This window comes from Periplaneta americana, chromosome 4 (assembly GCF_040183065.1).
Source record: "Periplaneta americana isolate PAMFEO1 chromosome 4, P.americana_PAMFEO1_priV1, whole genome shotgun sequence".
In the NCBI taxonomy this organism is placed as follows: domain Eukaryota; kingdom Metazoa; phylum Arthropoda; class Insecta; order Blattodea; family Blattidae; genus Periplaneta; species Periplaneta americana.
In genome coordinates this window covers 24,969,045-24,995,147 of record NC_091120.1, presented here as the reverse complement: position 1 = coordinate 24,995,147, position 26,103 = coordinate 24,969,045, and the positions used below count along the sequence as shown (strand labels likewise).

At 36.0% G+C, this 26,103-nt stretch overlaps 1 protein-coding gene across 2 annotated transcripts in view; it reads right to left on the bottom strand.

The window, feature by feature from the left end:
* Positions 1-21,157, bottom strand: part of LOC138698794 (uncharacterized) — a 38,695-nt gene extending 17,538 nt beyond the window's left edge. Inside the window, exons 1-5 of one of the 2 annotated variants that reach the window (XM_069825021.1) lie at positions 21,058-21,157; positions 17,749-17,857; positions 13,102-13,204; positions 9,750-9,835; positions 5,101-5,254 (exon numbers count right to left, since the gene is read on the bottom strand). In XM_069825021.1, the coding sequence (XP_069681122.1) occupies positions 5,101-5,254; positions 9,750-9,835; positions 13,102-13,204; positions 17,749-17,823 (418 nt within the window). In that variant the 5' untranslated portion in view covers positions 17,824-17,857; positions 21,058-21,157. The remainder of the gene's footprint in view (positions 1-5,100; positions 5,255-9,749; positions 9,836-13,101; positions 13,205-17,748; positions 17,858-21,057) is intronic. The other variant, XM_069825022.1, reaches the window with a different exon arrangement.
* Between the last annotated feature and the right edge of the window lie 4,946 nt (positions 21,158-26,103).

Below are 26,103 nucleotides of genomic sequence, written 5' to 3'. Positions count from 1 at the left end.
CAACCTCGAGTACAGAAGACCAGCGCTACACCGACTACGCTACCCAGGACAACTGAAAGTTGGAATTTTAGAATTGAAAATTGTAAGAATGAGAAGGGGTGGCCCGGAGGTACTTCTCTATTGTGTTGTTCACTGCTAGGAAGAAGTTGTTATCCGTCTTGGAATGTAAACGGTACAGGATGTTAAGAAAAACAGTAAATACTTACGAAAAATGATGCAAAATAAAAAAACTTTAAAACAGGCACTAACGTCGAAATAGGCATTTTAGGCACTATAAAACCCCTTTATTTACACCTCTATTTCCATGAAAAATGTAAATATTCATTCTCAAGCCTGTGTGTATCAAGGAAAAAAATAGGTTTTTGCCTAAATTCCGCTCTCTAATGATAACAATGTCAGAAATATATATATATATATATATATATATATATATATATATATATATATATATGAAATTCTTAACTTGAAGATTTAATCTGTATTAATTAATATCATCCCAGCCGGCACAACCACTATGTTACAACTTATCTCAATTAATGAATAATAAGAGCGACGGGCGATGTGTACATATTTTAGAGCCAAAATCACCATTACAATCTACAAAAAATTACAATTAAATCCAATTTCATAATAAAATTTCAAATAATAACCCAATAATAAATATAAATATAATCCATCTCCACCAAAACATAAACTCCACCTTGACCTGAAATAATTTACCAAACTAAATTAAGAAAATTTTAAACCTTAAAAAGATTTTCATTATAACGGCGGTATATATACATTAATATTGGTAAGGTTCGATTAAGGGGCAGATTCCTCTAAAAAGACTAAAATACCGCCAAATTCTTTAAGTTTCAAGACCTTAACTAATACTACCTATATATTATTTTAATGTACCGAAGTACACATGATATTTCCATGCAGATATTCTGAGTCATCATACGATGAAAGAGTAATGGAACGGAGAAAAATTCTCTCCGGCGCCGGGTTTTCAGCTCTACGTGCTGATGCTTTATCCACTAAGCCACACCGGATACCCACCCCGGCGCCGGATAGAATCGTCTCAGTTTAAGTTCCAACTCTTGAGTTCCCTCTAGTGGCCGCCCTCTGCACTACGTCATAGATGTCTATGAACGTAGGACTGAAGTCCACACATTCCGTTCCATTACTCTTTCATCGTATGATGACGCAGAATATCTCCATGGAAATATCACGTATACTTCGGTACATTAAAATAATATATATGATATGCGTAAATCATTTCGTGATTTAAGACGGCGCTTATTCCGTCGGATCCCGGCCAACTAGTCACTCATAACGAGTGCATCTCAGCACATGTGTGGACTTTAGTCCTACGTTCATAGACATCTATGACGTAGTGCAGAGGGCGGCCACTAGAGGGAACCCAAGAGTTGAAACTTAAACTGAGACGATTCTGTCCGGCGCCAGGGTGGGTATCCGGTGTGGCTTAGTGGATAAAGCATCAGCACGTAGAGCTGAAAACCCGGGTTCAAATCCCGGCGCCGGAGAGAATTTTTCTCCGTTCCATTACTCTTTCATCGTATAATACTACCTAAGTTAAAAATAATTTATATCTAAAATAATAGGGTATGTAATCCTAGTTTAAAATAAAAGATTTTATAGCCTCAAATCACAACAAAGTCATAACAGATATTAAGATTTCACCCAAAAACAACAAAATAACCCCTAACAAAACTTTTAACTACTTTAACTAAAAAGATTCACTTATATTCATTGTATAACCGCGGATGCTGGCACAAGTCTATTGACAACTAATAAATGCAAATGTGTATGGGGTATGTTAGATTTTCTGCTGAAAGCAAGCTTAAGTTCCAATCTTTGGATTGGTCACCGACTAATAAACCATGAAGCGTTTCAACATTTTTAAGGATTGATTAAAATTATTAAGATTTCATTTAAAAACACCATCTTGTTTACACACATTTTAACATTTTCATCACTAAATTTTTGGTATAGCTATCGATATAACAAATTTACTAAATATTTAGTAAAAATCAGTGGCGTATACTGGTTAAAGGGTGTGGGCTACCACTGACCCTATTATTACACAAAATATATTTTAAAATCCCTATAATAAAATTCCTTACTTATTTATGTGAATTCCAGACGTCTTGATTGGGACGAAAATACGTTGATGACTTCGTCCTTGAAATTACAGTTGGGCCACTTGCAAAGTTTCTGTAGAAATGACTTCTCAATGGATATTAGTGCCAAGCCAGATAAACGTTCTTGTGTATGAGTTGATCTACAGTAGGATTTTGTTCTCTTCAACGCAGAAAATGTTCTTTCTACCGATGCTGACGTAGCTGGTATTGTCACAATTAATGTTGCCAATTTAAGGACTTCAGGAATAACTTGGTTCAGCTGGTTTTCATATATGGCAGATAATATTTCATGGATAGGTTTGTTCGAAAAATCAAAGACTTCTGCTGAATATATTACACTTAATTCATTTTTCAAACGTACTTGATCAAAGTGACTGTTATAGGACTGAAATAATTTGTTTAGTGCCTCATTCGGGAAGTTTTCTCTATAAGCAGAAAATTTTTGAGAATCTAGAAGATGTGTGAACTGAAGCTTTCCATAATCAGAAAATCTGTCAGTAATTTCCATGTGCATAAGATCTAGTATGCTGTAGTACAGCTGCCTGTATTTCAATTCATCATCTCCTTTTCTTCGCTTTAATGGTGGTTAAATTGTATTGGCTGAAGAATTTTCATTTTCCATATTACTCCATATGGACGGAAACCCACTACGTCTGAACTCGGATATAGTATTTTTTTCCATATTACTCCATATGGACGGAAACCCACTACGTCTGAACACGGATATAGTATTTTTTTTTTAACTTTGATACCTCTTGCAAGTAGTATGCTATGTCTAGACTTTTTGTCTGAAGAATATTGTAGAGCACATCTGTATGTGCGAACACTCTAGCATAGACTTCAAGAAGAAATATATTCTGAAACTGTGTGAAAAAATTCAAATATCCTTGAGCCTGCACATTTACAGCATCATCCCAGTTTTCCTCAGAGTCATTACAAATGATATTTTTAAAGAAAGCAGTCCGTTTTTCTCTGTATTCCTTTACTCTATTTACAAGCCGAGATGTAAAATTCAATCTAGTTGGTGCTACTTTTGGGAGTTTCTTGTTCATAAATTCCTTGAGTTTTCTGATCTTTTAGGAGATGATGAGAAAAATGCAGCTAAACCCGACAGTGTTTTGAAAAAAAGGCGGCATTCTGGAATGGATGAAGTAGTTTGTTGCAAAACTAAATTGAGAACATGGCTGTAACAATGGACAAATAGTGCTTGAGGATACTTTTCTTGAACTTTTCTTTTTAAGCCATTAATATTTCCCGCCATAAATGAAGCACCATCGTATGTCTGTGCAATTAACTTATTGCCGACATTGTATTCTGCTATAACACCTTCCACATGCTGAAACAAAGCAGCAGCAGTTTTGTCCGAACTGACATTTGTGAATCCTATAAACCGTTCTTGAACATTGGCAGTACTGTCGACGTATCTTAAAACAGTGGACAATTGACTCTGATTAGAGCAGTAACTTGTTTCATCAACAACAATGGCCACAAAAGGTTTTATTTTCTTTATCATAGCCCCACTTATAGCAAATATTAAGTCATTCTGAATTGTGAGAGAAGTACCACGATATACTGTTGAACTCTCAAGATGATTGGCCAGTAAATGGTCAAATTCACTTAAGGAACTTAAATATTCAATATAATTTCCTATATTGTCTGATTCCACACTCTCGTTATGACCCCGAAAAGCCAATTCTTGTTTTCCTAGAAAGCAGACTGCGTTAATAAGATGCAGTAAAATCTCCCGATTTTTTTTTTCACAGGAGCATTGTGTTGGTTGATGTGTAGAGCTTTTCGCTTATCTAGCTGTAACTCAATTCTTATCTTCCCAAAGTTTGCAAAGTTCATGCTACTACAAATATGAGCTTTTGATTTGTCGTATTCTAGGACTGCCGTTCGAAGGGAGTTCATATTAGAAAACCCCTCTTTTGACCACACATTAGTTTCGCGGCTAAATAACAAACATGGCCAGCAAAATAGTTTGGACAGTTTAGAACTACCACACAACCAATTCCACTTACCATATGATGTTGAAGTGAAATGGCGTGTGTACTCTCGCTGTTTTTCTTTTACGTCCATGGACAAATTTAACTGAGGAGTTGTTCTTTCCATTTTCACAATTTCAACTTTCTCGTTGTTATGTACGACGGTTAAAAGGCACTTTTAATAAACCTTCTATTACACAGTCATTTTCAACACAAACCTCTCCAGAAACTTGTTCTGCCATATTTTTCACAATATCACTTAATTGGGAAATTAAAAACTTAATAATTCACAATTAATATAACTCTTGACACTCAAACAAATCACAGATTTAAAATAATGCACTGCAAGAACACAATCACATTCAATTGCTAGCGTACTAAGCGTATTGCTGCTTCGCGCCTGCGAAGAAACCGATCACGAGAGCGGCAACTCGCCCGGCCTACACTGCGCGATGGAAACAGAAGGGAGCGGGGGGGACGGGCAGTTGTGCGAAGGACAGCGTGAGCGAAACGGTCACAGGCTACCTCACGTAGCAAGCGGTTTCTCCAGCGATGCCGCCTTGACAACTTGTTTGTTTTCGGGAGCAGAGAGCGCATATAAATCTAACAATTACTTTAATTTTAATTACTATGGTAAAATTAATACGGTAATACAAAATTATTACATTATGTTATATTATAAACTTTTTCTTTTGCAATTTCCTTGGGCTACCGCCGGTAGCCCCGGTAGTCCGCAAAATATTATATGTAATATATTAAAAGCAAAAGTTATATTGCAGTGATGACTTGTGAGTACTGTCTGTAGAGATTATACAAATCTTTTATCATTCTTGGAAAAAGGCCTCAATATTCCAAGAGTCAAGAACCCTGAAGAGGGAATGACGTCTCAGTATTCAGGTAATGTACCGTAAGAGATTTCCTCTGAATTAATACTTAATCTAAGCATAGTCTTAATAGTGACTCACCAATATTCAAAGGTTCTATGGATAGTGTCCATATGAATTCTGTGTTTGTTTCATAAAAATTGATGAGTACGATGACAGACACCAGTAAGAGGCAGCTGAAGATCAGGTCGGCAATGCAGAGCACCATCCAAGGCAACATCAACTTGGGTTTACTCTAAAACAGTAACAATACACAACAATGTGATATATTTGGTTCCCACGGCGGTTCTGTATTATACTGTATTTATTAACATTCCATGGTATTCCTACATTGCTTTAAAGTTAGAATATGGAACAAGTAAAAAAACTTAACACTACTATATTTTAGATTTATATATATATATATATGTTTTCTTCCTGTAACATAGTTCTAGTAAGCGTATATTAAATTAATTTTCATCATTTTACTAGCTATCTCAAATCTCAAATTAATTATAATTGATTGAATTAAATTAGCTCATAAATTAAGTTACTACTTTACCTTATAGGTTTATCTAAATTTAAATAAATATGTAGTCTACTAGTCGTTAACTTAACTGAAGAATACTGCTGGATAACCTTTTAAGTGTAGTGTAAATATTCGTAATTTAAATATGTATTGTATTGATTAAGGCTGGTTGAGTGGAAGAGAAGGTCTTATGGCCTTAACTCTGCCAGCGAAAATAAAACTTTAATATTATTAGTATTAGTATTATCATTATCATTATCATTATCATTATCATTATCATTATCATTATCATTATCATTATCATTATCATTATTATTATTATTATTATTATTATTATAAGGTCTTAATTTATAGCCACATTCTAGTTGAAATATATACAGACGAGGTTTACAATATAGTCTACTAGTGTAACACAAAGTTTTAGTATCAATTTCATGAAGCGTTGTTGAATGTCATGAATTCACCTACAGAATAGAAGGCATTAGAAATTAAGTATTTCTTTAATTTAACCCTAAATAATCTTATGTTTTGAGTTTCATTTTTTATATCGATAGGGAGGCTATTAATAGTAATATGCGTTACAAGAGCGGTATGTTGAAGTTTTAATGTTCGAGGAAAAGTTTGAAAAAGCGAAACGTAGTTGAGCTTTTTTAATTTTCGAGAACATGAAAACAAACATACCGCTCGTGTATCGTACATTATTTTGTGCGAAGATCGTTTATTACATACCTGAAAGAGAAATTTCTAATTAGTTGCAATGAAATCTCCATCTGGTTTCTGTTCAATGACGGCAAATTTGCATAACAAAAATATCTATCTTCAACATTGTTGCTTTAAAATGTTTTCTGTGTTTACTATACTCCAGCAGGCCGTGATATACGTCTGTCTTTCCCCCCCCCCTCCAGTCTATGATGAGTCTGGAATCTTGTTGATTTTTTCACGGTTTCCTTAATGTAACTTGCATCACGAATGCAGTAATTTAGTGGACTTGTAGAGTTTACTTAATTTTTGCAAATATTTAAAAACAATAATTAACAGTGCAATTTAGGTGAAATTGCAGTGATAAGTTTCCAATTTATAATTATTAGACTACTATATTAAACGTCTCTAAAAATAATATGTTAAAAGCCTAAAGCAGTAAAATCAATATGTCACTTAAGCGGTAAGAAGAGGAAAATTGTTATGTGTGTTAGGTTGGGAATACTGAATGTGGAATTTTAGACTTTCCGCAGATTGGTTTTGTGCGGAAACCAAGCAAATACGCAGGATCTCGCACAAAAACTTTTACTGCCATATAACGCACTCCTTTTTGATAGCACGATAGACTTGCCGATGGAGTATGAAAGTCATTTTTTGACGCGTATTTATGCTCTGAACTGTTGAATTAGTTACAAAGTTTTCACGATTACATACGAGGAAGATTATTAATGAAAAAATATACTGACAAACCATGGTCATTATTTGTAGTTTTTTTTTAAATAGTCCTACACGATGCCCTAGATTTGGCACTTACTATTATTATAAGTACTCATTTTTGTAGTAGGAATAGGCCTATACTACTATCTGTGGAATTTTTTTTTATTTATTGAGTATACTCCAACGAGTATAACTCAAATGTAGGGGCTATACGAGTACACGTACATGGGAATACATTCATTCCTCTGCCCTTCGGCGTATGGAATCACGCACTTTTCTAAATTGACCTGGTTACTTTTGATAACCAAAAGTCCAGGGGATTTAGATTTGAGGAACGAGCAGGCCAAGGTGTGGGGCCTCCCCAATCAATCCAGCGGTTCTGAAATGTCAACGTCAGGTGTTCACGCTCATTTCGGAAAAAATGTGCTGGTGTGCCATCATGCATGAGCCACATCTGTAGTCTTTGCTAATATGGCTCATACTCCAGCAAGGCAAGCAGGCAATAATAAGAAATATTATTTTAATGTACCGAAGTACACATGATATTTCCATGCAGATATTCTGCGTCATCATACGATGAAAGAGTAATGGAACGGAGAAAAATTCTCTCCGGCGCCGGGATTTGAACCCGGGTTTTCAGCTCTACGTGCTGATGCTTTATCCACTAAGCCACACCGGATACAACTCCGACGCCGGTTAGAATCGTCTCAGATTAAGCTCCAACTCTTGGGTTCCCTCTAGTGGCCGCCCTCTGCACTACGTCATAGATGTCTATGAACGCAGGACCGAAGTCCATACATGTGCTGAGGTGCACTCGATATGAGTGACTAGTTGGCCGATTCTAACCGGTGTCGGAGTTGTATCCGGTGTGGCTTAGTGGATAAAGCATCAGCACGTAGAGCTGAAAACCCGGGTTCAAATCCCGGCGCCGGAGAGAATTTTTCTCCGTTCCATTACTCTTTCATCGAATAATAAGAAAGTCCCGATAACGAGCCCCAGTTAATCTATGGTAGCACGTATGGCCCTTAATCTATCGCCAAGAACGCCTGCCCATACGTTGATTGAGAATCGGTGCTGATGCCTTGTTTCTTCAAGTGCATCGGAATTTTCATCAGCCCACACATGCTGATTACGAAAAGTCACAACACCATCTCTTCTGAACCCCGCTCATATCCGCTACCAGACTTTTCTTTTCAGTATTCCTAACAACGTATCAGTATTCCATGCCAGGGGTGTCAACTACGGTATGATTATCTGGTAGCCTGCTGTATTGTAGGGCAGAAAAATGCATTGCCATAAATGTACGTCACATTGAGCACCTCCTATGAACAAGTGTTCAGATCTCAGAAAGTATATGTTGTAGGACCCATGCTTATTAAATATTTTTTTTCTTGTTTTGATGTATACTATCACCTCTTAAATATTGGATACTTTTTTTTAACAACCTGTACACAGGATGTTTCATAACATGAGGGACTCGCTTCATCGATGGACAGGAGAGACAAAAACAATGCAACAATTTCATATATATATATTTTTTTTAATTTGTCATCTTGATTCCAAGGTACAATCATGTTTATACGTCAGTAATAAATTATGCAGTAAACCTTGCAAGACCTGTAGCTAGGAATGATTGACCACAGGACATATTATATTATATTATATTGTATTGTATTGTATTGTATTGTATTGTATTGTATTGTATTGTATTGTATTGTATTGTATTGTATATTATATTATATATTATATTATATTATATTATATTATATGCTCGACCATGACGAAATGTAGTAATTATACACCTGGTAGCAGCCCTTTAATGGACCTCATTAAAGTACACCTATTCATTAAAGTTCAGGTTTTCCACCAATCAGAAAGCACCATTGTAGCAATATGAAAGCGCAAGTATAGATTATTCTCGGATATGCAATCGAAAGACAACTAGCGAAACGTCACGGAGGCTGGAAATCCAATACTGTCGCAGAAGGTTATGTTCTGTTACTATAATAATTAGCTTTAATTGTAAATAATATTCAAATAAATTCAATTTGTCATCTCGTTTTTCAACGTCTAAATCAATTTCCAGGTTATATCAAGATTAATGTTCATTTTACTCTCTAGATTATATCAAGGTTAATGACAGTTGTTCCTCGGAAAAAATCAATACTTTCGCGTCTGCGCACATCTCACAATTTACGAGATATTGCACAAGATCACTTCCGCACCCCAGTCAGATAAGAATAATATGAATATTTATGAATAATTTCAAGTTAGAAATATGGTCGAGCATAAAAAGTCGTATGAAACTTGCCTATAATAGTAATTAAGACGCTCATATGAAAATTATGAACATACTCGCGTCTTAATTACTACCATTATAGGCTCATTGCATAATATACTTATATTATATTATATTATATTACATTACATTATTTTTGTGTAGTTTTGCTACCTAGCCTACTACATATGTCCCATTTACATCCAATATAAATGGGAACACTCTGTATAGGCCTATTTTCTCTGATATGTTGTAAATAAACATTTATTGAAATAAATTTTATATGTTCATAGAAACGTAGAGAAGTAGTTGGGTAGAGAAATGATGAAATAAAGCGCTTGTAATTGGACGTGTTGCTATTTCCTGACAAATTATGAAGACAGATACTAAAACGTTCAATTTTATCGGATAATCTAGAAAATTAATTCTACTGCATTTCGTTTAACTCTAAGGCAAAATAACTTCTAATACAATAATATCACTCCAGAAAAATCTACGTTAATCTTTATAGAATGCACGTATACTTACATCCAATACTCCTTTTAAGAAAAAAACAACAACCACCAACTCGATTCCGCTTAAGACCGCTATAACGGCGCTGGTTACCTGCACACCTGAGGAAAGAAATCAAATGTCAAAATTTAATCACTTGCTAATATTTAAAGTATATGCTACCTGAATTTGGAGATTATGGCAGTTTTATACATTAATCTCCTACATCAACCATGACAGAAAACAAAACAATGAAGTTTCAAAGAAGAGAAACAACAGAATATATTAGAGCACTCGCATTTTAAAGTGATAAGTATATGTGCTTCACATTCTAGAAATGTGATAAAACTTTCTGTTAATATTATGACGTCATTAATTACAGAACGCTTTGGATCGGTGTAGTCCATTTTCACAAATGGTCCAATGTGTCCCCCCCTCCATGGATGTTTAATTACACACTATTGTTTCTAGAGGTGTAGTCCAATTGCGCAAAGGGTCAGGTATGTCCCCTTCACGGATGTTTAATTGCACACTATTGTTTCTAGAGGTGTAGTCCAATTGCGCAAATGGTCAGGTATGTCCCCTTCACGGATGTTTAATTACACACTATTGTTTCTAGAGGTGTAGTCCAATTGTGCAAATGGTCAGGTATATCCCCTTCACGGATGTTTAATTACACACTATTGTTTCTAGAGGTGTAGTCCAATTGCGCAAAGGGTCAGGTATGTCCCCTTCACGGATGTTTAATTACACACTATTGTTTCTAGAGGTGTAGTCCAATTGCGCAAAGGGTCAGGTATGTCCCCTTCACGGATGTTTAATTGCACACTATTGTTTCTAGAGGTGTAGTCCAATTGTGCAAATGGTCAGGTATGTCCCCTTCACGGATGTTTAATTACACACTATTGTTTCTAGAGGTGTAGTCCAATTGCGCAAAGGGTCAGGTATGTCCCCTTCACGGATGTTTAATTGCACACTATTGTTTCTAGAGGTGTAGTCCAATTGCGCAAATGGTCAGGTATGTCCCCTTCACGGATGTTTAATTACACACTATTGTTTCTAGAGGTGTAGTCCAATTGTGCAAATGGTCAGGTATGTCCCCTTCACGGATGTTTAATTACACACTATTGTTTCTAGAGGTGTAGTCCAATTGCGCAAAGGGTCAGGTATGTCCCCTTCACGGATGTTTAATTACACACTATTGTTTCTAGAGGTGTAGTCCAATTGCGCAAATGGTCAGGTATGTCCCCTTCACGGATGTTTAATTACACACTATTGTTTCTAGAGGTGTAGTCCAATTGCGCAAATGGTCAGGTATGTCCCCTTCACGGATGTTTAATTACACACTATTGTTTCTAGAGGTGTAGTCCAATTGTGCAAATGGTCAGGTATGTCCCCTTCACGGATGTTTAATTACACACTATTGTTTCTAGAGGTGTAGTCCAATTGTGCAAATGGTCAGGTATGTCCCCTTCACGGATGTTTAATTACACACTATTGTTTCTAGAGGTGTAGTCCAATTGCGCAAAGGGTCAGGTATGTCCCCTTCACGGATGTTTAATTACACACTATTGTTTCTAGAGGTGTAGTCCAATTGCGCAAATGGTCAGGTATGTCCCCTTCACGGATGTTTAATTACACACTATTGTTTCTAGAGGTGTAGTCCAATTGCGCAAATGGTCAGGTATGTCCCCTTCACGGATGTTTAATTACACACTATTGTTTCTAGAGGTGTAGTCCAATTGTGCAAATGGTCAGGTATGTCCCCTTCACGGATGTTTAATTACACACTATTGTTTCTAGAGGTGTAGTCCAATTGCGCAAATGGTCAGGTATGTCCCCTTCACGGATGTTTAATTACACACTATTGTTTCTAGAGGTGTAGTCCAATTGTGCAAATGGTCAGGTATGTCCCCTTCACGGATGTTTAATTACACACTATTGTTTCTAGAGGTGATGTCCAATTGCGCAAATGGTCAGGTATGTCCCCTTCACGGATATTTAATTACACACTATTGTTTCTAGAGGTGATGTCCAATTGTGCAAATGGTCAGGTATGTCCCCTTCACGGATATTTAATTACACACTATTGTTTCTAGAGGTGATGTCCAATTGTGCAAATGGTCAGGTATGTCCCCTTCACGGATGTTTAATTACACACTATTGTTTCTAGAGGTGTAGTCCAATTGCGCAAATGGTCAGGTATGTCCCCTTCACGGATGTTTAATTACACACTATTGTTTCTAGAGGTGTAGTCCAATTGCGCAAATGGTCAGGTATGTCCCCTTCACGGATGTTTAATTACACACTATTGTTTCTAGAGGTGATGTCCAATTGCGCAAATGGTCAGGTATGTCCCCTTCACGGATATTTAATTACACACTATTGTTTCTAGAGGTGATGTCCAATTGTGCAAATGGTCAGGTATGTCCCCTTCACGGATATTTAATTACACACTATTGTTTCTAGAGGTGATGTCCAATTGTGCAAATGGTCAGGTATGTCCCCTTCACGGATGTTTAATTACACACTATTGTTTCTAGAGGTGTAGTCCAATTGCGCAAATGGTCAGGTATGTCCCCTTCACGGATGTTTAATTACACACTATTGTTTCTAGAGGTGTAGTCCAATTGTGCAAATGGTCAGGTATGTCCCCTTCACGGATGTTTAATTACACACTATTGTTTCTAGAGGTGTAGTCCAATTGTGCAAATGGTCAGGTATGTCCCCTTCACGGATGTTTAATTACACACTATTGTTTCTAGAGGTGTAGTCCAATTGTGCAAATGGTCAGGTATGTCCCCTTCACGGATGTTTAATTACACACTATTGTTTCTAGAGGTGTAGTCCAATTGTGCAAATGGTCAGGTATGTCCCCTTCACGGATGTTTAATTACACATTATTGCTTCTAGAGGTTTAGTCCAATTGCGCAAATGGTCAGGTATGTCCCCTTCAAGGATGTTTAATTACACACTATTGCTTCTAGAGGTTTAGTCCAATTGCGCAAATGGTCAGGTATGTCCCCTTCACGGATGTTTAATTACACACTATTGTTTCTAGAGGTTTAGTCCAATTGCGCAAATGGTCAGGTATGTCCCCTTCAAGGATGTTTAATTACACACTATTGCTTCTAGAGGTGTAGTCCAATTGCGCAAATGGTCAGGTATGTCCCCTTCACGGATGTTTAATTACTCACTATTGCTTCTAGAGGTGTAGTCCAATTGCGCAAATGGTCACGGATGTTCAATTACACACTATTGTTTCTAGAGGTGTAGTCCAATTGCGCAAATGATCAGGTATGTCCCCTTCAAGGATGTTTAATTGCACACTATTGTTTCTAGAGGTGTAGTCCAATTGCGCAAACGGAACACAGTTTGGGAAACCTACCTACGCACAGTCTTACGTTCTCTTCCGCTTCTGTCTCGGTGGCGTTGCGGTGCCCCACATATGCGAAGTAGCTGGATAGCGCCACAATCAGCAACGCTCTGACCTGTGCAGAATAGGGGAAGCTATTAGTCAACCCTTTCAATGCCTGCCGGCAGGAGATTTCCTTCTTCCCGGTCAAGGACGTTCTCAATATAAGTGACCTAGCCTCTTTAGAAGTCGTATCTTTTGATTAATAGCTTTAGCAACATTTGTCACACCCAGGAAATGCGACAAGTTCCTTCCACTCTCTTGTTCAGTGGGTTATATAGGTTTTAAGGACAGATTGAAGGCTGTATATAAGTTCTGTGTTGGTGTCTAATAAATGTTCACATTTCATTAAGACATATTGGAGATATGATTATGCTTAAACATGATCGAAAGTGAAAGGTCTAACGGAAAGTGGTAGGTAATCAACTACTACATTGAAATGTTCAAACGTGACATGATTGTTTTATCACTGGCTCCTCAATCATCCAGTCTTTTTAAAGTTTTTTTTTTATATTTTCTTTCATCCAAACCACAAAATTTCTTTTATTTCTTTTGTTTAATGGTCACATGAATTGTATATCGAATCACAATGCGGCAATAAAAACAAAATCAAATCGGAAAAGTGACTGAAAACATATCAAGTGTGCACTACGTAATTTCTGGCATTCTACATTGAACAAGGTCAGTATAAATTGGAGCGATTAATTCGGATTTCAAAATTGTATGTATCAGTGGCAGGAATCCTAACTATAGAGCTGCAGAATGGGGCTTACAACCAATTTTCATTCGATCTGTGAGAGAGCATCCGTCAAGGTAGAGCATCCGACCGAATGTTCGAATTTCAACCTGTTGCCCCTAATGTTTTGCAGGCTAGACAGAACACTGACATTTTCTGAATACACGAATGGAGTAACAATTGTCTTCTTCTTCTTCTTCTTCTTCTTCTTCTTCTTAGTTTAACCTCTCCCTTTTAGGTGCATTTACACGACCCACGCCACCCGGGCCTTACAGGGCCGCGACCTGTCGGGAGAGGAATTAAGCTATGGATCACATACATACTTTTTTGACCACACAAGGACATGGAGGGCCTCCCCGGATGAGGGATCAGCTCTATGCCAGGGCCACCTCCGATACAACACAAACATTTAAGACATTACACAGCATTCACTCACACATATGAAAGGAATAAAGGAAGGATCGCCGTCCATGGCCGGACTTTCAAGAGGTACAATCCCGGCATTTGCCTGGAAATAACTGAGGAAACCATGAAAAACCTCAGTTAGGATTGCCGGCCCTTGGGATCGAACCCCGGACCTCCCGAATGCGAGGCCAGCCCTCTACCACGCTTACAGGCCGAAATTTTGAAATTAAGGCTGAAATAAAAATTATATAATAAATTCTACAAATCATTATAGAGTGTGAAACTTAGTTCTCTTCATATCTAAATCGATGTATCTACACCCAAAGAGCAATGTTAACATTACAAGCTCATTTTCACAAAATTAGCGACTTAGGCCCTTTCATAAATAACCCATTTAAATACAATTACTTATTAAATACAAAATAAAATAAGTACATTCATTCTATTGTAATTTTTACACTTTAAACTCAAAATGCATACCTCTAAAACAGTAGCTGTTAATGTCTTAATTACTCCAAGAAAATGCATTATTTCATTAATAAATCATTTTTAAGAAGATATATTTTGTTGTTGACGATACTAACTGTAATGGATGAATGAATGAATGAACCACAATCAGTCAATGAACCAATCTATAAATCCATGTATGAATGAATCAATGAGTCGATGGATGACTGACTGATTGATTTCATTCATTCATTGTAGTGAGAGCAATTAAATAGTAGACCTACACGATGATAATGGCGTCCTTGCAAGGGCTCTTGGAACTCCTGAATGGCTCAATGTGGTCTGCCTTTGCCGTTCACCCACAAAGAATGAGAAACAACTCGAATATTCAATAAATCGAACCTGAGACACTCCGCGAGACGGAAGAACTTTTCATACTGACTACAGCGCCAGGTGAACGATAGCAATAGCAATAATTTATATTTTTCATAACTGGTTGTGCACGACTCTAATCCTAACCAACCAATCAAATTATCTACGTAGACTTCCCACTATAATAACCTGCAAATAATTCAACTTTATCTGTTGACATCGGAGATCTCAGTGTTGCGAGAAAACTATGGCTTCTAAAATAATAGTACAGATTGAAAAACCGACAAAAATTATTTATATATTAAATAAATTGACAAACGTGACCCATATATTAGTTTAATGTAAGAAATATGATTCAATAAACACCTGTAACAAAATACACTTAGCAGACCATTTATGGAGTCATTAATAATTCATCAGACGCTCATTTCAGCTCAGATTTACATAATTCACTGGATACATTCTTCTTGAAATGACTTCTTAATGAATACATCCTTCAAGAAAATGTAATGAAATATGTATGACTTTCAAAGAACTCAATTCATAAAGTGGAACTTGAGGCTAAACTTGCGTGCAACGTTCTGAGTACTCGTCTGGGAGTGAAACAATTTATTATTTTTGTACATTAGGTAATTAAGTGCACATTTATCAGACTCCATCACCAAATGGTGTGGTTTCAAATTATGGTATTATAGTCGCGACGCTGTTATTCCCGGCGTGACTCCTCCTCTTTGCTTACATCTTAGGAAGTGAAGGCTATATAAAGTCTAGGTAGGTAGTATCGTTCGCCATTTTTGTTCTTTCGTTGCCGAGCTACCATACGAGGAAACTATTTACCACACCGTTAAACATTATCATGTCGTAGCTCCTATGATAATAAATCAAACGCACTGTAATTCAGCAAATAATTGAGCGGCAAATAACGTCTTCGTGTGCTTTCTGCGAACGCCAACGAAAGAGCCAAAATGGCGGGCGATTATATTAAGTATTTATCGAGCCTTAAGAAATGAATAACGTCTTCCTCAGCGAATCACAAGACGCACACGTTTAAATGTAGCCGACCTGCAACGCGATTGGCTGCCGGAAATTAGAGCGACTGGACTATAGCTCGAGAGCGTCTGTTCCAGATGTATGAGATGAAATATCATACAACGGTCAAAAGATAAATATTAATGGTTAGGAAATGTCCGATACCAGCAGGCAATCGAAGAGATCGTTTTAATGTTAACCAAGAAACCTCTGACATTAGTGGTAGTATAGGAAGAATTTCAGTAATAAATTATGCGGTATACTTCAAGCATCTGTAGTGTAAATTTAGCACTATTTTTAAATAGCAGGCTTGAAAATGAAAGATCTGACGTAAGTTCAATAATGTAGAATGGCACATAGCAAAGCCCAATAACACAGTTACCAAAAGTTCTTGAGTTACTGTTAGTGAAAATTACGGCCTTTTTTCTCTTTTCTTCATAAAGTATCCACTTCTACTTATTGCAGTTAGCTTGAGTGTCTCAGAGCTCAAAATTGGACTCAAAATGGAAATTGATCCAAATGCAACTTTTCGTTCTGTGAATAAATTTTACAACTTTACATTGTTTTAGGATCAAATGTCTGCTTATTTAAAAGGACAAAACTACAATTCTTTCAATTATTTATTATCATAATACACTGCTCTCTTAAATTGACCGAGGATATTGGGAATTAAATCAATGGCTTTCACAAAACACGCTATGAAATATTTCATATAAAACAATTTTCTTCTGGAAAAGGAAGCAAAAACGAGCAAAATTGTATTAAATTTTTAGTCTGAAATACATCAAACAACAACCCCCTGAAATTAATGGCATTACCTACGGTTCACCCTATATAATCTGTACATTATTTCTTTAAAATGTAGGGGAGACTCGGCTAATTCCGCAATATTAAGAAGTAAATCTATCATATTTTTATCAAAATATTTATTGAAAAATATTATCAACGTATGTAGACATGGACGAAACCTTTCATTACCAAATGAGATAAAGAGACCTATTAAAATGCAAATATATTTAGTTGTACATATATTACAGTTGAAAAAGAACAACTCGGATAAATCCGCAATAGGAGTTGGCTAATTCCGCAGTAGTGAATACTTATGAAATACATTATGAAAGTAAGATAAAGGGAACAATTTATGTGTGACAATGCTCACTTTCTTCACAGCTGTGTAGCAAAACACGAAAAACAGCCAACGTTCGATGTTCCGCTGTATTGCCGACAGAGGTGTCGACCAATATCCTTGATTTTTTTCTATAGCACTGCAGAGGACATGCCTCCTGTTGACAGCCTCTCAAAACTTACGTTCAAGCTATTGTAAAGCCGCAGTAAAATCATATATGCACTACTGCGAAATTATCCGTACTGCAGAATTAGCCGAGTTTCCGCTACTTAAAGTGCATTCTGGACACAATTATGTATGAAACGTATGTCACAACGAAAATGATATTCTTTGTTGCATTTCAACATTGCATAAAGTTTCTGACAAAATAAAATTGAAACGTTCATTATCAAAATATAAAGTCATTTCGTACATTTTGCAGCGGGTAAATAAGGTACATCGTGTGCTGTGTTTCATGTCACTAAATGGTGTAAATTATAATGTTATGCGTATTGAAATTACTCACGCCAGAAAAGCATCCAATAACAATGCATCCAGTCTTGAGAGTGAAACAACAGCATCCCTTCAGAGTGAATATCATAATGCAAGCATGAGCTTCAACCCACTGCTTTCTACTGGAAGTAGAAAGAGAGAAAAATGTTAGTGATTTAATCGAAACATTTAATGTTACAAGCTCAGATCAGGTCGACTCTGAAATTTATACACGAACTTAATTCATTTGTCATAAAACACGAAACGACTACATCAGATCAATATGTTTAGCCTACTACCGAAGTTTCGTTCCTAAAAATCTTCCTTTGCATTTTTTAGTAGGTAAATTTACGACGCTTTATCAGCATCTTAGGTTATTTAGTGTCTGAATGAGATGAGGTGATAATGCCGGTGAAATGAGTCCGGGGTCCAGTACCGAAAGTTACCCAGCATTTGCTCATATTGAGTTGAGGGAAAACCCCGGAAAAACCTCAATCAGGTAAATTGCCCCGACCGGGATTCGAACACGGGCCACCTGGTTTCGCGGCCAGATGCGCTAAAACTTCACAGGTGAGGACCTTTCTTTGCATACAAACATGTTTTTAAACATTTCATCAGATCCTCTACATATTTTATAAAAACGAAAAATCAAAGTCTCCTTAAAAACTAAGGGTGGTATTCATAGACATTTCGCAGCACGCGCTACGAGCGTACTAAGCTAGACCCGGCTATCCACTGGTTACTAGTACGGAAGTCAAATCATATCCTATCGCTAACACTGGTTTATGAATACGAAAAACGCTGATCATCCACCGAAAGTCCACGCTGAAAATGTCTATGAATACGGCCCTAATTGATTGCCCTTCTACACTTGTCTTTTCTGAATTTAAAATCTGTAAGACTCAACAATTAAACAAATATACATTACTGAAGTTATAGGCGCCGACTTTTTTAAATATTGGGAAGGAGAGGGGAGGGGAGGGTAAGACTCTGCACAAAAGTCTAAGGGCCGTATTCATAGACATTCTTAGCGCGGGCTTCCGGTGGATGATCAGCGAACTAACGTTTTTCGCATTCATAAACCAGTGTTAGTAATATGATATGATATGATATGATATGATATGATATGATATGATATATGATACGATATGATATGATATATGATACGATATGATATGATATATGATACGATACGATATGATATGATATGATATGATATGATATGATATGATATGATATATGATATAGTCGACCTGGTTGGCGAGTTGGTATAGCGCTGGCCTTCTATGCCCAAGGTTGCGGGTTCGATCCCGGGCCAGGTCGATGGCATTTAAGTGTGCTTAAATGCGACAGGCTAATGTCAGTAGATTTACTGGCATGTAAAATAACTCCTGCGGGACAAAATTCGGCACATCCGGCGACGCTGATATAACCTCTGCATTTGCGAGCGTCGTTAAATAAAACATAACATTTAAACATCAGAGGTGTGAAAATGATTAGGATAATCTTAATTTTAGAGGTTTTTAATAGTTCCTTCACAAATATTAACTGAATTGATGAATATTGGTATATATTACTATACTGATGTAGGATATATTTACTACTAACAATGCCGGAAAGCATTGTTGTACATTGGTATTTTTCTTATTTTACAATTATTATGGGAATTCAGAAATTATTATATTATGTTGGCGGAATTGGAAACATAAAAAATTATATGCACAAAACAGATGCATACGTTCATTTGAACCTTCACAACAATGTAAACGTAAGGAATAATTTGTTTAAAGCATTTCTTAATTAATTTTTTATGTTTCCAATTCCGCCAACATAATATAATAATTCCTGAATTCCCATAACAATTGTAAAATAAGAAAAATACCAATGTACAACAATGCTTTCCGGCATTGTTAGTAGTAAATATATCCTATATCAGTATAGTAATATTATATACAAATATTCATCAATTCAATGAATATTTGTGAAGGAACTATTAAAAAATCTTTAAAATTAAGATTATTCTAATAATTTTCACACCTCTGTATGATATATATGATATGATATGATATGATATGATATGATATGATATGATATGATATGATATGATATGATATGATATGATATATGATATGATATATGATATGATATGATATATGATATGATATATGATATGATATGATATGATATGATATGATATGATGATATGATATGATATGATATGATATGATATGATATGATATGATATGATATGATATGATATATGATATGATATGATATATGATATGATATGAATCCTGTACAATTAATCAGTCGATAGCCGGGGCTAGTTTAGCACGCTCGTAGCGCGGGCTAGCGAAATGTCTATGCATAGCACCCTAATAGTCCGCGGCTGTGGAGTAACGGTTAACATGTCTAACCGTGAAAAGAGCGAACCGGGTTCAAATCCTGGTTGGGAAAATTTAATCGGTTGAGATTTCTCCGGGGTTTCCCCTGAACCCGTTAGGAGCAAATGCTGGGAAACCTGCGGCGTTGAACTCTGGACTCATTTCGCTGGCATTATCACCTTCATCTCATTCGGACGCTAGATAACCATAGCAGTTGATAAAGTGTCGTAAAGTAAACCAATAAAAAAGGTCTGAGAAAACTTTAATTGCTCTTTCTCAAAAATGTCGTTACGTATTTTTCAGAAAATATCATAGTCTCATTTTCAAACAAAACACTTGGATATTAATTGTTTAAAGAAATATGTCCTAAAATTTCGCACGAAGTCACATTAATTGACTATCCGTAGGCCTATCAATATACTGTAATAACATCTATCAATACAGAGCGTTCGAATACGATCTGCCTTCACTTCTTACGCATTTATCACAACAATTCTTAAAAATCACGCCACACTTGTAAATTCTGTAAGACTATATATTAGGATGCATAATTTTTATTGAACTGTAAAGAATAAAATTCCTAGAGTCATGTGATTCGTAATAATTTTTGTGATAAGTGCGTAAGAATGGTGTAATTTTAGTTAAAAATTGAGAAATGAAATCTGTACAAAGCAATTAACAATACATTTTTAGCTTCAGAACACTAGCCAATTAAAGAAATGATACTTCTGAATAGTTGATTCTCTATTTTTAATATTGTTTCACTCTTAAAACAAACAAAAAAAGTTATTTTACTAACAACTTCAAATTAGTGTAGCTCTGAAAATATTGAGATTAGGACAAATGTTTATATGACTTTTTTGCTCAGAATGTCTTCGGAAATAAGGACGGTAAATCCTCGTGAATCACCCTGTATTGTACAGATTCATTTATATTTTAAACAAAGTTATTTTACGTACCGTAAATACTTCACTGGATCTTCAACTTCACTCCCTTTCCAGAGGAAGCCACATTACAGATTTCCATCGTCTTCGGCAAATTCTGAACCAGCGACTCTCAGATCGAATGGCGGTCATGGTAACCAGTAGACCACTGTGGACAATTGCTAGTTTTAAATAACGCCAAGACTATGACTGAGAGAATCTCAGCCTGCATGTAACACAACTGTGAGTTCTAATAACAGAAACAATGAATATTTTGCGTGACTGTGGGCAGTTTGGGCTTCAATAACCGAGAAAACATACCGATTGTGTCACAAGATTCTTTCACGTTAGTGTAGTATTTCATAGAGACTGGTACTGTACTCTTGTTTCATATATAACGCTCTAGCAATATAAGGACATATTTCCATAAAATACATTTACATCTCTGGAAAAAAAAAAATCAGTGTCATTAAGACGATACATATTTTGTGATAATTTTGACTCCTTTACTAAAAATTCAGAATAATGTTATATTATTATCGAAATATTGTTTGTATATTAAGTACATATTTCCATAAAATACACTTACATCTCTGGAAAAAAAAATCAGTGCCATTAAGACGATACATATTTTGTGATAATTTTGACTCCTTTACTAAAAATTCAGAATAATGTTATATTATTATCGAAATATTATTTGTATATTAAGCACATATTTCCATAAAATACACTTACATCTCTGGGAAAAAAAATCAGTGTCATTAAGACGATACATATTTTGTGATAACTTTGACTCCTTTACTAAAAATTCAGAATAAGTTATACTATTGTCGAAATATTGTTTGTATATTAATTTTTGGTCCAAGGAAAAAATACAACTTTTACGAAAGCACTCGTAAAAATACTTTATTGGTAAAATATGACTATTTCTCCTGGACTTAAAATACAATATCAGGAATGGGAAAATTATATTTTGACAATGTGCGGCCCCGGAAACCTTTTTCATTTTGTGAATTTCATTATCGTTTAACGTACAGTTTCTTAAAATATGCTTCGAAACGTATACATTAAACTGTTCGTTTTAATTTATTGTAAACAATTTTACTATTATTAAAAATACAAAGAGAGTGATCTCATCTTCAGGGGAGGATTCAATACATAATAAAATTACATTCAGTATTACACTTTTACTACGTCATACTACTTTTGGCCAATAAAACGGTACGAAGGGATGTCTTTCAACCAATAATGGCTCCTTATCGCAGAATTTGTTCAACCAACACCTCCCCCCAGAGCGACCATTGGCCCTAGCCCTCCCACATACCACTTGCTCAGAGGTTTTGTTTCGTTTTTCTACTCCACAGATTGCTGGGACGGACCATAATTCCGTAACATTTATTTCTATTTACTTCCTTACTTGTCTGAAGCATCTCAATTTTCTGGGTTCATAACTGGTCAAGCTAACCACTATACAAAAGAAGCGGTCTTAATCGTTTTAGAGGCTGAAAACAATCAATGTTACAGCATAATTATGCTGCGATTGACTACGCTGCCTCCTCAACCCTTTCATACTGCTGGCGCGGTTCAGACTGTACGTGTAATGGCCGCTAAGAAGGCAGCGAAAGACTAACACAAGGGCAGTCCTTAATGGGAGGATGATAAATTTTCACTTCCATTGTCGGAAATCGATTACATTTACCGCACAAGTGCTACAACTAAACTGCAGACGACGACAAACTTGGGGCATATTGACTTATAGCACGAAAAAATAATTACACTTACAGAAAGTCACGCCATATCGACCGGATTCCATTCGATGTGCAACAGGTGCAACTCTCGACTGTACACGACCACAAATTACAACGGAATGCCGTTCTGTTATATCTGTCACTTCATCGTCATGTTACGCAGCTCTTAGTTTCTGCCCTAATCAAGTGAATTACACCGTTACTTCTTTATCATCATCATCACCACGAATAAACTGCAGATAAGATCTTTGATCTGTTCCTCAACGTGTCGGTCACGCTATGTCTAAGATCTCCAGAGAGATCCTCGTTACTGAATCGATTCTGGAATGTCGATATTGGGAACATTTAATTGAAAACATAAAATTGTTTAGTCACACGTTAAAAAGTGTTACAATTTTTTAAAAAAAGTATATACCTTGACAGACGGCCCGTTTCGACGTGATGTTACGCCTTCATCAGTGTCTCCTGAACTACTGGTGATCTTGAATTCTGCGATGTGCATTTGTCAGTTGTAGGGGTGAGGGTGTGTTGCTCTTATGGTAGGGGCTGGTTGTTTGTGTGTTATGACGTATCATGACGTCAAATAATGTGTGGGTATTGAACTGTAATTGTGTAATAAGTATATGTTGTGGGTATGTTATTGTATGTTTATATATTTCGTATTGTTCTAAGATCTTTAACTGTGAACTTTTTGGTGTGATGTGTAAAATTTCTGTTTCTATATTATTGTAGTCATGATTATTGTTGATAATGTGGTCTGCGTAATTTGATGTGATGTAGGGTTTGGTTACAGCTTTAATATGTTCATTATATCTTGTGTGAAAGGATCTTCCTGTCTGTCCTATGTAAAAATGTGGGCAACTATTGCATTTTAGTTTGCAAACGCCAGTTGAATTATATTTATTTGAATGTTTAATGTGATTACTTACTTACTTACAAATGGCTTTTAAGGAACCCGAAGGTTCATTGCCGCCCTCACATAAGCCCGCCAGCGGTCCCTATCCTGTGCAAGATTAATCCAGTCTCTATCATCATACCCCACCTCCCTCAAATCCATTTTAATATTATCCTCCCATCTACGTCTCGGCCTCCCTAAAGGTCTTTTTCCCTCCGGTCTCCCAACTAACACTCTATATGCATTTCTGGATTCGCCCATACGTGCTACATGCCCTGCCCATCTCAAACGCCAATAGTTGGTCTAAAAATATCCTCCCGTCCTACTTTAGCATTGAAATCCCCCAATAAAATTTTCATGTGATATCTAGGGAACTGATCAAAGTTTAATGTGATTATTTAGATATTTCTGTGTTGTGTTATTTGTTTTGTATGCTATTTTATATTTTAGTTTTCTGAATGAAGTTGCAATTTTGTGGGTATTGGTATTGTGATATGTTAATGTTATGTATTTATTCTCGCCTGGTGTTTGTGTTGGTTTGTTCTGTTTTTGTTTTGCCTTTTTCATTAGTGTGTCTATCATGTTAGGGTTATATCCATTGTCTTGTGCTATATATTTTATTGTGTTTAATTCTTCAGTGTAGTTGTCATTGTTCATTGGTATATTAATTAATCTGTGTGTCATTGTACGGAAAGCTGCATGTTTATGTTGTATGTGATGGTTTGATGAATTGTGTATATGTGTTGTGGTTGTAGTGGGTTTCCTATATATTTTGAATTCGTGTCTGTTATTTGTTTTGGTTATGCTGATGTCTAAGACGTTTATAGCTTGGTTATGTTCTGTTTCTATTGTATTTTATGTTTTTAACAAACAAAGTGTTAACGTGAACTGTAATCAATGATTTAATTGAAGATCTCCCGGAAAAAAAATATGTACATCAAATTAATTAAATATTCGGCTTGGTGGAAGAAGTAATTTTTTAACATTCATTTATAACAGTAAATGACTGCATAAACTTGTATCCTTGATTAGCCAAACGGTTCTCCTAGGAAATATTGGCCTAATGAAACATTCCCCTGAAATTATTTACCTTCACTGAATACAGCCTTCTTGTTCTTGCACAAATACTGACAACTGAAATGTGACTGCAAGTAAAATATCAAGTTTTTCAATATTAACTCAATAGATACACTTTCTATAGCGCACGTAACCTTTCTGCTTGGAAATAACATTTTATGATACAAGGATGGTAAGTGCACTACAACAGAATGAAGGAAAGAGTTTGAAAAAACGAAACATTTGCGTCCAGTCTATTCAATTTCCGAGATTCTGTTACGCACTTAACGCAAGTGTATTGCATATTATTTTGGACGATGGACATTATCAATATTAATTGGAATATTAAAGGAATATTGTGATTATAACATTAAAGATCGAAACATGAAATTCCTATCGTTGCTATGGGAGTATGTAGGTACTTCTGTTCCCATATAAATAACTATTATTTACTTTGGTATTCGTTAATTACGATGTATGTCAACAATATCAGTAAGTACAATATATTAGTAACATCGTTCAAAAAATACTTACATACTTACAAATGACTTTTAAGGAACCCGCAGGTTCATTGCCCCCCTCACATAAGCCCGCCATCGGTCCCTATCCTGTGCAAGATTAATCCAGTCTCTATCATCATATCTCACCTCCCTCAAATCTATTTTAATATTATTCTCCCATCTACGTCTCGGCCTCCCCAAAGGTCTTTTTCCTCCGGTTTCCCAACTAACACTCTATATGTATTTCTGGATTCGCCCATATGTGCTACATGTCCTGCCCATCTCAAACGTCTGTATTTATTTAATATTCCTAATTATGTCAGGAGAAGAATACAATGCGTGCAGTTCTGCGTTGTGTAACTTTCTCCATTCTCCTGTAACTTCATCCCTCTTGCTCCAAATATTTTCTTAAGAACCTTATTCTCAAACATTCTTAATCTCTGTTTCTCTCTCAAAGTGAGAGTCCAAGTTTCACAACCATACAGAACAATTAGTAATATAACTGTTTTATAAATTCTAACTTCAGACTTTTTGACAGCAGACTAGATGGAAAAAGCCTCTCAACCGAATAATAACAGGCATTTCCCATATTTATTCTACGTTTAATTTCCTCCCGAATGTCATTTACATTTGTTACCTGGTCCAAGATATTTGAATTTTTCCCCTATTCGAAGGATAAACTCCAATTTTTATGTTTCCATTTGGTACAATATTCTGGTCACGAGACATAATCACATACTTTGTCTTTTCGAGATTTACTTCCAAATCTATCGCTTTACTCACTTCAAGTAAAATTTTTATAGATTCGTAACAAGCTGTTTTTACGGTGATGGGATTTTTACAAAAACAAAAAAAGAGTGATATAATCTTTTTACCCGCAGAT